This window comes from Agelaius tricolor, unplaced genomic scaffold (assembly GCF_023055355.1).
Source record: "Agelaius tricolor isolate 1412-34295 unplaced genomic scaffold, bAgeTri1.0.p SCAF_11, whole genome shotgun sequence".
NCBI classification, from domain to species: domain Eukaryota; kingdom Metazoa; phylum Chordata; class Aves; order Passeriformes; family Icteridae; genus Agelaius; species Agelaius tricolor.
This window is the reverse complement of record NW_027269271.1, coordinates 28756181-28768840: the sequence shown is the minus strand read 5'-3', so window position 1 is coordinate 28768840 and position 12660 is coordinate 28756181. Positions and strand designations below refer to the sequence as shown.

The window sequence follows — 12660 nt, the reverse complement described above, 5'->3', positions numbered from 1 at the left end:
TTTTTCTGTGTGAACCACATGCACACACAATAATTAACCAGTGAAGAAGGTCAGAAAGGAAGTGACTGGGGAAGATGTACTTTAAACATAGACATTCATGAGGCTGTGGGCTGTAATTAACTGGAATGTTTGTCTGAGGTTCCCAGGTTACATGTTGAATATTAGATAAGTTATTAAAGAGGCAGTTTTTTATTTGTCCTTTTAATTATCAAAGCTTTAATGGCTCTTCAGCTCTACCAAATTAATATTTTTTTTAACGTTCGGGGAATATTTATTTCTCTTGTTTTGATGGGGTTTGGTGTCACACCAGCATCGCTTTAGGTTAGAAATAGTGCTCAGGGTTATAGTGTAACATGGGCTGCTGGTCATGACCAGTTTGTCATGGACAAACAGCCTCTGGGAATGCAGCAGGAGGAGAAGGCAGGTGTGTTCATAGAGTGATGGGATGGTTTGGGTTGGAAGGGACCTTAAAGCTCACCCTGTGGTCAGGGACACCTTCCACCAGAGCAGGGGTTATTTGTTTTAGGGAAACTGGGAACCTCTGGGAGGAACCAGTGAGGAAGCAGCCCTAAGAGAAGTCAGCTGAGATACTTGCTCAGTGTAGAAATACTCATTTGGTTCTCCAAAGGCTCTGGTCCTTCTCTGAGTGAGTGATCAGGGTGAAGCACATCTGCTGAAAGGTGATTCCCAACTGGAACAGCTCTAGAAAAGCCATTGGGTGGTCAGGGGAGTCCAAAGGGGACCCCTGGCAGGTAGAAAGGAGTGGGAGAGGGCTCTTGAACCTGCTCATGCTGCCACAAACCCAGAGGGGGATGGATCACCCTGAATACATCTGGAGATCAGGTTACACGAGGAGATGGTTTCTGAGTGGCAGAGGCATGATGCTTTCCCTGGGGACGTGGTGTCCAGAACCTCTGTGAATGCAGAGACACAGAAAGGAGCCAGCCTGAGCTGTGGGTTGGGCTCCAGGCTTGGAATGAACAGTGACTCCTGCAGACTCCACTCAGGAATTCTGGGGTGTACACAGTGCCCATTAACTTCACATGGGAAGAGTTTTGATGGGTGCTGCTGAGAGCTGGAGAGGCAGGAGTGCTTCAGACTAGAGAGTAATGCTGGTTCCTTGGTGAAACCCATGGGAGCTTCAGTTCTGACAGGCTGTGGTTGTGTGCTTTGGGGGAATTTTCACAATCCAGTGAGGTTATGGATGGGGCAGCAGCAGAGCTGAGCAGTGCCACCCTTTGTGGCACCACATTCCCTCCCCTGTTGGACCTCAGAGCTGCTCAGGTTCTGAGGAGGAGCCAGCACAGCTGTGCTTCCACAGCTGGGGACAGGTCCCCTCCTCTGGCTGGACTTCCCATCTGTAAACAATGCCTCTTGAAAATGGGAAAGGGTTTTTAGGTTTCCCTGCTGTGCTGGGCTCTGCGTGTGCCTCCTCAGGAGTGACACAAAACACAGCAAGTGAGAGCCTGGTGCAGAGCAGAGCCCTTGGGGACAAGCTTGTCCATGCCCAGCTCCATGTGTGCTTTCCATGCCAAGCAGCCATTTTAATGCATTCCACATTTCCCTGCAACAGCCAGCAGCACACATGGTTTGCTCTCACGTGTGTCTGTGTGTGCACACGTGGTGGGAGCAGGGACATGCCTTTTCCTGGGTGTTCCCTGTCCCCAGCAGGACAGAAGCCACCCACCAGAAGTGAAAACATCAGCTCCTGTGGATAAAGGCAAACATGAAGGAAATGAGTTCTTGCAGCCAGAACACCTAAAACTTGATTTTTTTCCCCCTCCTGCAGTCTACTTTTTTTAAAAGACAAAATAATGCTTCCTCTAGCTGATCTTATGTCCATCCTCTGGCCTGAGGAAACATCTGCTCCCCATGGCAGCCTCAGTTGTCCCAGCCAGGTCCCTCTTAGAGTTCCCTTCTCTGCCACTGACAGCAGCTGCCTCCATTCCTGCCCAGCAGCAATCCCAAAGGCAGGAGCCCATCCTGGTGTCCAGGATTAGCTCAGGACAGGGTGAACCATCTCCTTGGCAGGATTTTAGCAGCTCATGTGCTGTTCTAATAAGCAGCACAGTCCCCCTGATGAGATCAGGAGTCTCTCAGCCACGAGGATGCTCAAAGATCACTGATACAGCAGAAAATAAAATCCCCCAGTCCTTGCAGGCTGTTCATTGCCTTATGGGCTGGTTAGTGCCTCCTTGGAGCTGGGAGTTTGCTCTGGGAGCCAGAGCTGCCAGCAGGGCTGTGATGTGGTGAATGGCTCTCTTGGTGGGTTTGTCACTAATAAACTGGGTGTGGACTCCTGGGGAGCAGCATTTGTGTTGTGAGGTCCTGCAGGCCAGGGCTACTCAGCAGCTTTTCAGCTACACAGTTTTTTTTGTGGAAGGAATCTGGGTTTTGGTTTGCTTTTGGAACAAAACCATTTCCACCCTGCTCAGAGGCTGGGCTGTCCCTGCTGAGAGGAGCTGCAGCTTCCTGCTGGGATGCAGGATGGAGAGTGGGCATGCCATGGTGGGCTGGGCCTGTGGCCCTGTGCTCAGACAGCCCCTGGCCAGCAGCATTTCCTCCCTTGTGCTCCTCGTTCCCCCTCCAGGTGGCTTTACCCACCTCTTGTGTTTTCAGCCTTACCAGAGACAGTGTGGCTCTTTGGCCAGAATTGGTTTTCCATGGAGGCTCAGAGCTTTCACCCTCCAGGCATGGAAGGGCTGCTCTGTGCTTTCCACTCCTGGTGAGGAAATTCCCCAGTGGTGGAATTTCTGTCTGGCAGAGACACGAGGCTCTGTGCCAGTGCTTCCTCTGCTTGTCACCTTTACCTTTCCTACACAGGAAGGGAAACACCTTTTTGTTCTGACCCAGTCATTTGTTTCCTGGTCCTTTGTCTGACTGTGATTGCAGACTCCAAAAATAGGCAGAGGGATGAAAATGCAGAGTACAGGAGCAGCTGTGTGACCAGGAACTGCTGGAGGGTGAGGAGAGCTCTGGAGAAGAGCTTTCCTTGGAAGAGCCTGCTGGGAACAAGTTCATTTGTGCTCAGGGTCACGTGCATCTTATTGCCACAGATGTGCACAGAGGAGCAGTTCACAAAAGGGGAAAAAAAAATAATTTAATTGCTGTTAAAAATGTGTATGTGCAGCCTTGTGAGGGCTTTGTGATTCTGTGAGTTTGGTGTGTTCCTGGTGGGCTGTGACAGGCTCAGTGCAGTGAGCAGTGTGTGCTTCCATTCCAGCAGTTGTTATTTTTGCCAGTCTCTCCAAGCCCACTGGTGAGTGGGGTGTGCATTTGCTCCTTGCTGGGTGTGCTGTGCCTTGGAGGATCCATGGGCTGTGCTCACCCTGGGTGCCCCCAGGGGTTCATTCAGCATTCCCTGCTGGGAGCTGCTGCTGCTCACCACCAACCCCACCTGCACTTCCTCTGGGAGAATTCCCCAGCCTCTTGCAGGAGGGGGAATTTGCTGTGTTTGTTCGATGGCCCAGGTGCCTGTGCCCCATGCCATGTCCCTGCAGAGGTGACTGTGTCCCTGTGTCTGCTTCCATTCTGTCACACAGGGGTGGCTGTGCCCCATGCCATGTCCCTGTCACACAGGGGTGGCTGTGCCCCATGCCATGTCCCTGCAGGGGTAACTGTGTCCCTGTGTCTGGTTCCATTCCAGCACACAGGGGTATGTGCCCATGCCCATGCCATTCCCTGCAGGGGTAACTGTGTCCCTGTGTCTGGTTGCATTGCAGCACACAGGGGTGGCTGTGCCCCATGCCATGTCCCTGGCACACAGGGGTGTGCCCCATGCCATTCCCTGCAGGGGTAACTGTGTCCCTGTGTCGTTGCAGGACCGTGGCAGCCGAGGTCAGGAAGCAGATCTCGGGGCAGTATGGAGGCTCCCCGCAGCTCCTCAAGAACCTCAACATCGGAGGCAGTGTCTCTCATCACACCACTGTAAGTCATGCCTGCAGCCCAGGCTGCTCTCCACACTCACTGCACCACTGGGAGGAAGCTGCTCTGCTGGCAGGCTGTTGATGTGAGAGGCTCTGCTAACACCAAGGACAAAATTCCGTGCAAAACCCACTGATTTTGGGGATTTCTGTGCTGCAGATCAGTTGTTGTGGCTGGGAATCTGTGTTTCTGCAGAATCTTTGTAGGACAAGGGGCTTTCTTGATCAGATATTGGTTATTTTATCCCCAAACAGCCTGCATTGAGCAATAAATTCCATGTGTGTGTGTGGTTCTCTGCACGGAGAGCTCTTTGCAAGCTCCTGCACTTCAGGTTGCTGTTTTCCTGTCCTTGTCACCCTGGAGAGCAGGTCCACAGCAACTCATCTGCTCTTCTGAAGTATTTTAAATATTATTGTGCAAGCTGAGTGTGGCTATTCCTTGTATTTACTTACAAGTTTACAGCCCACTTTGAAGAGCTGCATTGTCACAATCACCCTTTCTGAAGTCAGACTTTCTTGCATGGCCTACCAGTAACCTTCCGGATTTATTGTGGTAAACATTTCAAGAGTGCAACAAACTTTTTCAAGCTGGAAATGTTTGATTTGGGGTTTCACTTCAGGTCACAGCAGTTCCTTTTGCTGCAGTCAACTTGGAAAATAAATATTAGAGCATCTTGTTTTCTTCAGAGAGGGGTGGTTAGGTCAGGCAGGGCTGGAAATGCGCCCTGATTTTGATGGTCTGTGCAAGTGTTGTGAGTTTACAAGAGTTCTTCTCTCTGGAGTGGGGTCCTGTAGTGTTTCCTCATTTCCTGGTGTTGTGGGGATGAGTCCATGGGAATTCCCTCTGCTTCATGTGCAGTGTAACCTGTTAAAGCTTCCTCCTGTGGGGCACAGAGGTGTCCTCAGAGCTGTGTCACCTCAGAAGGGACCTCCAGGCTGAGCTCTGGCTCAGACCTGCAGGCACAGGTTTCATCTCTGGGGTCTGGCTGTGCCAGGGGCACTGGGGATGGAGGAGGGCTGGAATTCTGTCCTGTCCCAGGAGCTCAGGGAGAGCAGAGGGCTGCTCTGTCAGCAGCAGCCTGGTGGGGACCAGGCAGGTTAATGAGAGGAGGGTTAATGAGAGCTGCTGCCCAGGCTAATGCCTTATCTCAGTGCCTCTGCTGGGCTGTGCAGTGATAATGCAAAGCCCTGACTTGGCAGTTCTGGATGGTCTTTTGCATAATCCAGCATTAGGGCAGGGAGGGTCCCCTGCTATTAGCTGGAGTGTGGAGCACTCAGGGTCATTGACTCCACTTCTCTGCAGCCTGGGCAGCTGAGGAGTGCACTCCCATTGGGGATCCATCCCAGGAACTGCTGGGCTCCCTTGGCCCACCTTGGTTTCATCTTGGAGGAATTGGCTGAATTGTCTTTCTGCTCTCATCACGTGAGATGTGCTCTGTGAGCCTCTCCAGCTGCTCCTCACCCAGCCATGTTTTTCATCAGTTTTTCCTTGTATCACCTCCTTTCACTCTGAATTATCTTTTTTCTGCTTTTTCCTCCTATTCCTGAGGTTTTTCCATTCTGCCACCAACCAAGTACTCATGCTCAAAGCTTCAGTCCTGTTGATCTTCACATGTAATTTTTGATACAGGATCAGACTTGTTGGTCATGGTATCATCAGTAGCTCTCATTACCCTGTTGCCCTGGTGTTTGCTAGTAAATATATGCAAGGATCTATAAAAATGCTGGAAAAGGTCATGCTGGCTGGAAGCAGGCTCTGAGCTTTTCCTATCAAGCTGCATTGTGTGATGGCTGCTGTGATAAGCTCCAGTTTGTCACATTAAATTGGGTGCTGAGCAGAGATGCTCTGCAGAAGCCTGATTAACATGGGGTGATGGTTTGTAGGAGATAGTCTGTAGGAAAAGTCTATTTAGTTAAGTCATGAGTCTGTATCCTGAGGCTGCATAATGCAACAGAGGTTTGCTTGTCTGAATTTTGGGTTAATTTCTCTCCCCGAGGCATCCGTCAGGATCTGCTGTGCCTGCCTGGCCTGGTTTGATAATCAGCATTATGCAGAGGGAAAGCATTGCTGTGTGAAGCTGGAAAAGTTCACTTCTGTGTAGCCACACTGGTTTAAAAGCCTAAAGTAGGGCATGTGGTGTGGGAGTGAGTAGGAAATTCCTGCTGAAATGGTGTGTGGTTGGGTTGCAGTATCTCCACAGGGGCAGCTGGCTGGGATGGGGAGCTCCAGCCTGCCAGAATTGCAGAATTATCTGGCCAATGCTCTCAGGGATGCACAGGGTGGGATGGTTGGGGTTGCCCTGTGCAGGGCCAGGAGCTGAAGTGGATGATCCCTGTGGTTCCCTCCCAGCTCAGGATATTCCATGATCCTGGGACTCCAGTGATTGTGCAGATGTGGTCTCTCATGCCCACCTTGCTCACTGTGCTGGGAATTCTGCTCCAGGAAAGGTCAGCACTGATGCTTTGTCTGAGAGTCTTGCCAGTCCAGTGGAGGTGTTTTGGTGGAGAAATGGAGTTTTTGTGAATGAGGAGCCTTCAGCACCGTGCTTGCTTGGGCCTTGTCAGCTGGGGCCAGTGCAGGGATGTTCCCCACTCCCCAGGCCTGCCCTGGCTGAACCTGGGATGAATGCAAAAACCTGGCAGCTGAATTTTAGCAAGTCTCTTCCCTTTTGCCTCACAAGCAGCAGACAAAATGCTGCCAGAACTGTTTCTAATTTGGTATCTGGTAGAGCTGGGGAGAAGACGCTGCTTTCAAATGAGTTTATTATTGTCAGCCTCCACCCTTCTGCCACTTTAGGAGCAGCTGATTTTAATTGCACATTCCTCAAACCCCAGACACAGGTCCAAGGCCCTGAGAGGCTTTTCCTGAGTAACCCAATGTGCCAGGCTGGGATCCTGGCAGGATCCTGCAGCTCTGAGCTTTTTCTTTTTTGCAGCCCACAGCAGAAGGCACTGACAGTTTGTTACTGGGAACTGGGAGCTGTGAGCTCAGAGAGCTCCATGAAGGAGGGTTTATTTTTTTGAAGTTATTTTTGCCAGTCTCTCCAAGCCCACTGGTGAGTGGGGTGTGCATTTGCTCCTTGCTGGGTGTGCAAATGGAATCCATGGGCTGTGCTCACCCTGGGTGCCCCCAGGGGTTCATTCAGCATTCCCTGCTGGGAGCTGCTGCTGCTCACCACCAGCCCCACCTGCACTTCCTCTGGGAGAATTCCCCAGCCTCTTGCAGGATGGGGAATTTGCTCTGTTTGTTTGATGGCCCAGGCTGTTTACTATGGGCCATTATAATCCCTCATGACTAACCACTTTCTTTTCTTCCCAAGTTTGTTTTTTTCTGTGCAGCAGCTCCTGGTACTCAGTTAACTCTGTCTGCTGGAAGAAGATAAAGACTTATAAAATCTTGGACTTTTTTTTTTTTTTCCACTTTTGAGTGCCAAGGATAATAATTGAAATTTTTTTTGGTTGTTGTCCAAAACTTGCTTGTTTTTCTTCCCCAGAAGGAGTTCTCTTAATTTTTAAAAATCTCTTCAGGTCTTTTTTCTATTTCTTTACATCTTTAGAGATATATTTAATGGTTGGACATGGTGCAGAGGTCTGGTTGACAAGATGGTGTTCAGTCAAAGTTTGGGCATGGATTATCTTGGAGGACTTTGCCAACCTTAATGATTCTGTAATTTAATTAGGAGAGCAGCTTTTTACTGAACTTGCAAATAAGCAGAGTGAATGTACATTCAGTTGTTTTATAGAAAAATCACAGCTTTTTCCAAGGGATTGGGTGTGATGTTTCCTGCCTTTTGATGTATGTTACAGCAGAGATGATTGTTGGTATGTAAAGGAACACTGTTATAAGAGATGCTAATTAGTCTGGGAATAAAGGGGTCTGGATTCTTGGATGTGATGTGATCTGACCAGGGCTGCTCTCAGCACTTCATTTTCTCCTGTAAAATGAAGGTGCTGACATTTACATATCTCTGTAAAGCACTGCTGGCTTTATGGGCATTATCTGGGCTAATTGAGCCTTTGTCTTGGATTTATTGGATGTCAGACTTTGGCCATGTATTCAAAGATAGCATCTAATTATTCAGCAAGAGAATATAGGTTCCTTTGTACATTTCCATTGTTTATTTTAATGTAATTTAGGAGAAGAAGAAAAGGTGATTTGTGCAAATGAATGGCAAGCACAGCAAAGGAAAACATGACACTGTCCTGTGTGGCACTGAGAGGGCACTTTGGAGCGCTCAGAGCCAAGTAATTTTATCACCAAAAATTGCAAAGGAGAATGAGCCAAGTCTTTGTGCTGTCTCAGGGCTGGTGAAGGCTGCAGGGTGCCTCCCATTATTTGTATTTCCTGCAGGTTTTGCCCTGCCTGGCTGGATGGTTTGTCCTCATCAGGCAGGGGAGGATGGGAGAGGCGTCCACATCCTCTGCCTGCCTCTCCCCTTGGGGCTGCTCACAGCCAGCTCTGCTCTGGTGCAGGCACTTGGTGTGGCTCAGGAAAGTGCTCCCATGCCATGGCTGAAGGCAGCAGTGAGCCTGTGGCACAGGGCAGGGGTGTTGTACCTGCTCAGGTGACTCTGCTGCCCACTGGAAGTCTCTGCAATAACTTCAACAGTGTTAGCAGAGATCAATACTCTTAACTAAATAATGTTATACCAAGTAACTGTTAACAAACAGGCTGGGGGTGCTCACCTGGAGAAGAGAAGGATCCAGGGAGAGCTCAGAGCTAATTCCAGAGCCTGAAAGGCTCCAGGAGAGCTGGAAGGGACTGGGGACAAGGGGCAGGACACAGGGAATGGCTGCCACTGCCAGAAGTTAGCTGTAGGGGAATTTCTGTGCTCAGAGGGTGCTGAGGCCCTGGCCCAGGCTGCCCTGGGGCTGCCCCATCCCTGGCAGTGTCCCAGGCCATGGCACAGCCCTGTCATCCCTCCCTGCAGGGATGGTGTCCCCTGGGAGCTGAGGGGTGCCAGTGCCAAGGGTTTCCCACTCAGGAGAGCATCTCTGTGCTTGGCTGGGCTCAGGGCCACCAGGCTCTGCCTCTGTGAGCCCCAGGGGTCTGGAGGGCTCCATCTCTCCTGGCCTGATGTAACATTTCTGCCAAAAGTGGGAAATCTGTGATTTTTCTGCAGTCTCTGGTCAAACTGTTTGGCTTTTTCATTTCTCTGTTGCTGTCTCAGTTTCTGCTTTCATTTTTGTCACAATTTATCAGAGGGAGACTCTCCAAGATGAGTCTCAGCACTTGCATTTTCTGTGTCAAAGTCTTTGTGTTCTCCAGATACTCTTGGTGAAATTACACAGTTCTTACTCATCAAGGTCTTGTCTTCTTACCCGTCCTTGGAGGCACAACTCGTGTCTTTCTAGGGTTGTTAAGAAATTGCTTTAGTATTCCCAGATAACTAATTAATCTCTGATTAATATTAATATTTCTATACCCAAATGGCTTTCTACATTAGCAGCCAGTTATCACAGCAAATAACCTGGCACTATTTGTACATAAAGCATCTCACTGGTTTTGGGACTGGCTGTTACTTGTTACACATAGGATCCTTCTTTAGCCAGGTATATTTGTAATTATTTCACAGAACCCCAGACTGGTTTGGGTTGGAAGGACCTTGGAGCTCCTTCCACTGTCCCAGGGTGCTCCAAGCCCTGTCCAACCTGGCCCTGGACACTTCCAGGGATGGAGAATCCATTTCCTTTCATTAGAGGCATTTTCTAAATCAAGCACCGTGATAGAATTTTGACACACACTGCAGATCTCACAGAATGCAGATCTTAAAACTGAATGTTTTCAGGTTTAAAAATGGAGGCTTCAGACACAGAGAATGCTTACAGCCATTTTTGGGGCAGGTTTGCAGTCTGGAAATGAAGGAATTCCATCAGCTGTGGTGATGCCATCCCACAGAACAACGTGCACAAGCAGGAGCAAGAGGCAGGGCAGGAGATAGGGAGCTGCATTCCAGAGGCAGTGGGGAGGTAATGACTGCACTTATGGCTGGGGAGGTGTCACCATCCCTGCTGAGCCTGGGGAGCTGCCTGTGGTTGATGGAAAGCAGAGATTGCCTTGGAATCCCCTTGGTTCATTTGAATATTTCCATCCATTATAAATGCAGCCAAAAAAATGAAATGCAGGAGTTCTCTGGGCTCACCAGGCATCAGGAGCATGGGTTTTCTGAAATGCAGCGATGGCAGCAGACAAATGTGTGAGTCTTTGAATTTGGATCCATTTGGGTTATTTTTGGAGTGCTTAGTTGAAAGAAAATGTCATTTTTGCAAGTAAAACATGTTTTTTCATTACTTGAGTGTTGTCAGTGGTTAATATTACACTGCTCATGTTTCACTCTCAGAGTGACTTGCCTGTAGTTCACACTTAAAAATAAATCCACTGCCTCTGTTTAGCAAGCTCATTTCTTTCTACTGTTACCTTCTTTAACCTGCCTGCAAATTGTAATTTTTTTTTTAGCATATTACGTTCTCAGATTTATTCTGAGTCCCTGCAGTACATCAGATTTGACTCCTGTTCCCTGAGATCCCAGTATCCCTTGAAGGGTGACAGGATTTTGCCCCAGCCAGCACAGGCCATCTGCATTCCTGAATCCTCAGCAAGGGCAGTGCCTGTTTGCCCTGGAGACCCAGAGATAGGCTGGGGCTCAGCTTTGAAATGTTAATCTGCTGCTTCTGTCCTTCCAAGATTTTGCCCAGGGAAGGCAGTGGGTGGGAAGTTGGTATTAATTTAGAATTTGGAGCTTTGGCACAATCTGTTGCAGTTTTAGCACGTTATAAATCGCTTAATATTTAAGGAGGTACAGAAGTTAAGATGGAACTTTGTCCTGGTTTCAAAATTGGCAAGAAATATCACCCTGATTTTGAAGAAGTGCTTTAGCTGCCAAGTAAAAATAGCAGTCAGGATCCTCCCTGTGATGAGGAGCTCTCTGCAAGGTTAATTTTTCAAGGTCCCTTATGGGATCCTCACAGGGAGTTCTACTCCCACACAGGAAGGAGGCAGGAGGAGCAACCTTGCACACTTTGCCATTGTCATTTTTACAGAGCCCTCAGTTGTGCTGATCCCCACAGGGGCTGGGCTCTGCCCTTGGGAATGATGCATCTTATTTGAGCTAAAAGGGAAATTGGGCTTGGACTGGGCCACAGCTGTTGGGTTCAGACCCTTGCTGTGCCAGATGCATCCTGCCAAGCTGCCATGCCATAACCTCTCAGTGCTCCTGGGGCTCCCTCCCTGGGGCATTGGACAGCCTGGGAGGGCAGAGGTGAGGGAGGGAGGAGGAAATGGGAGGGAATGTTGTTTTCCATGGCTGTGCTGTCATACACAGTGAGCTGGAAGAGTCTGCAGGGTCCTAGCAGGGATTTGAGTGTGTCACTGGCAATCCCCTGTGCCCAGCTGGCTCTCTGGGGAAGGGATGGGCTGAAGTCCTCCAGGCAAACCTGGGAATGCCTGTGGATGTCAGGGCACTGTATTTCAGTCAGTTCCTGTGAGATGGAGACAATAATTGTCCCTTTTTCTGCCCTAGTTGTTACTGAGCTGCTGGGCAGTGCCCAGGATCTTGAGCCTTCAGCTACCTGCACAGTGCAGGTCTTGTACAAACCTGACCTCTGCATTGTATTTTTTGTTTCCCTGTGTGAGCTTGCCCTGGGTGTAGCTTTCCCTGCACTTTATCCCTTTGTTCCCTTTGTTATCCCTGTGGGATGCCTGGCTGCAGTGAGTGAAGGTTTGTGTTACCCTCCATGGAGTGATGCCACATCCCCTCTCTGAGGCTCCTGCAGATTTGTGCAGGTGCTTTTGGAAGTGATGATGATGATGATGATGCAGGTAGGTGCTGAAAAGGAGGAAATAAATAGGAGAGAGACATGTGCACTAAAACTCCACAAAAATACAATGTTTGCTGTCTGGAGAAGGGCAAAGTCGATAGGAAAGGCAGTTTGATTTTCCAGCTTTTAAGGGGATGTAACAGTGAAGAATAACACAACCTTAAAGAAGGAAGCTCGAGTGTCCCCACTGCAGGAGAGCTGTAAACCTGTGAAATAGGGCTTTGTCCTGCAAGTGCTGAGAGCCAGAGCTGCAGCAGCACAGCTGCACCTCTGGAAACTGCCTGTTCAATGGGCCAGAGCAGCCAAATCAAGGCTGCTCTCTGAATTAGCTGATTGGACATGCCTGTGCTCAGGTTAAGGACATGCAGAATTGGTATTTTTAATGTATGTATTATTGTATTCTGTTTCCAGGTGGGGGGTTTGATTGGGGTTAGGGTAAGTCTGAGAGAGGGAGTCCTGTGTGATTTGTTCTGTGCTTTGAGTTTATCAGTGCTGTGATAAACACAGTGTTTGTGCTGCCAGGGAGCAGGTTATACCCCTCTTACTCATCCTCAGCTGCCCTTTCTCCCCACATTGTCCCCCTGTAGATTTTAATGGCACAGAACAGTGCTTGCCATGAGTGAGGTGGCAGTGCCTGATCCTGGAATAAAAACTGAGTGAAAACCGGGTTAGGGAATTGTCCAAAATTTCATCTGTAATTACAGCCTGCACAAAATCAAAGAGTATTTTTTTAAAGAGCAGCAATTCTGGGAGCAGCATTCCTCTGCATATTTTTAAGCATGTATTTGCTGTTAATTTACATTATTCTATGGTCCTGGTGGGAAGATGCTCAGGGCTCTTGCAGACTTTGATTTCTGGAGGGTCTTAATAAACTCAACAGAAATGGAGCCCCTGGCAAGGATTTCCTGCAGTAGCATCC

At 49.1% G+C, this 12660-nt stretch overlaps 1 protein-coding gene across 14 annotated transcripts in view; it reads left to right on the top strand.

Annotated features, from left to right (window-relative positions):
* The window catches only part of DOCK7 (dedicator of cytokinesis 7), a 95790-nt gene that overhangs the window by 5648 nt on the left and 77482 nt on the right, over positions 1-12660 (top strand). For all 14 annotated transcript variants that reach the window (XM_071436904.1, XM_071436903.1, XM_071436902.1 and 11 more), the window contains exon 2: positions 3822-3927. In XM_071436904.1, the coding sequence (XP_071293005.1) occupies positions 3822-3927 (106 nt within the window). The remainder of the gene's footprint in view (positions 1-3821; positions 3928-12660) is intronic.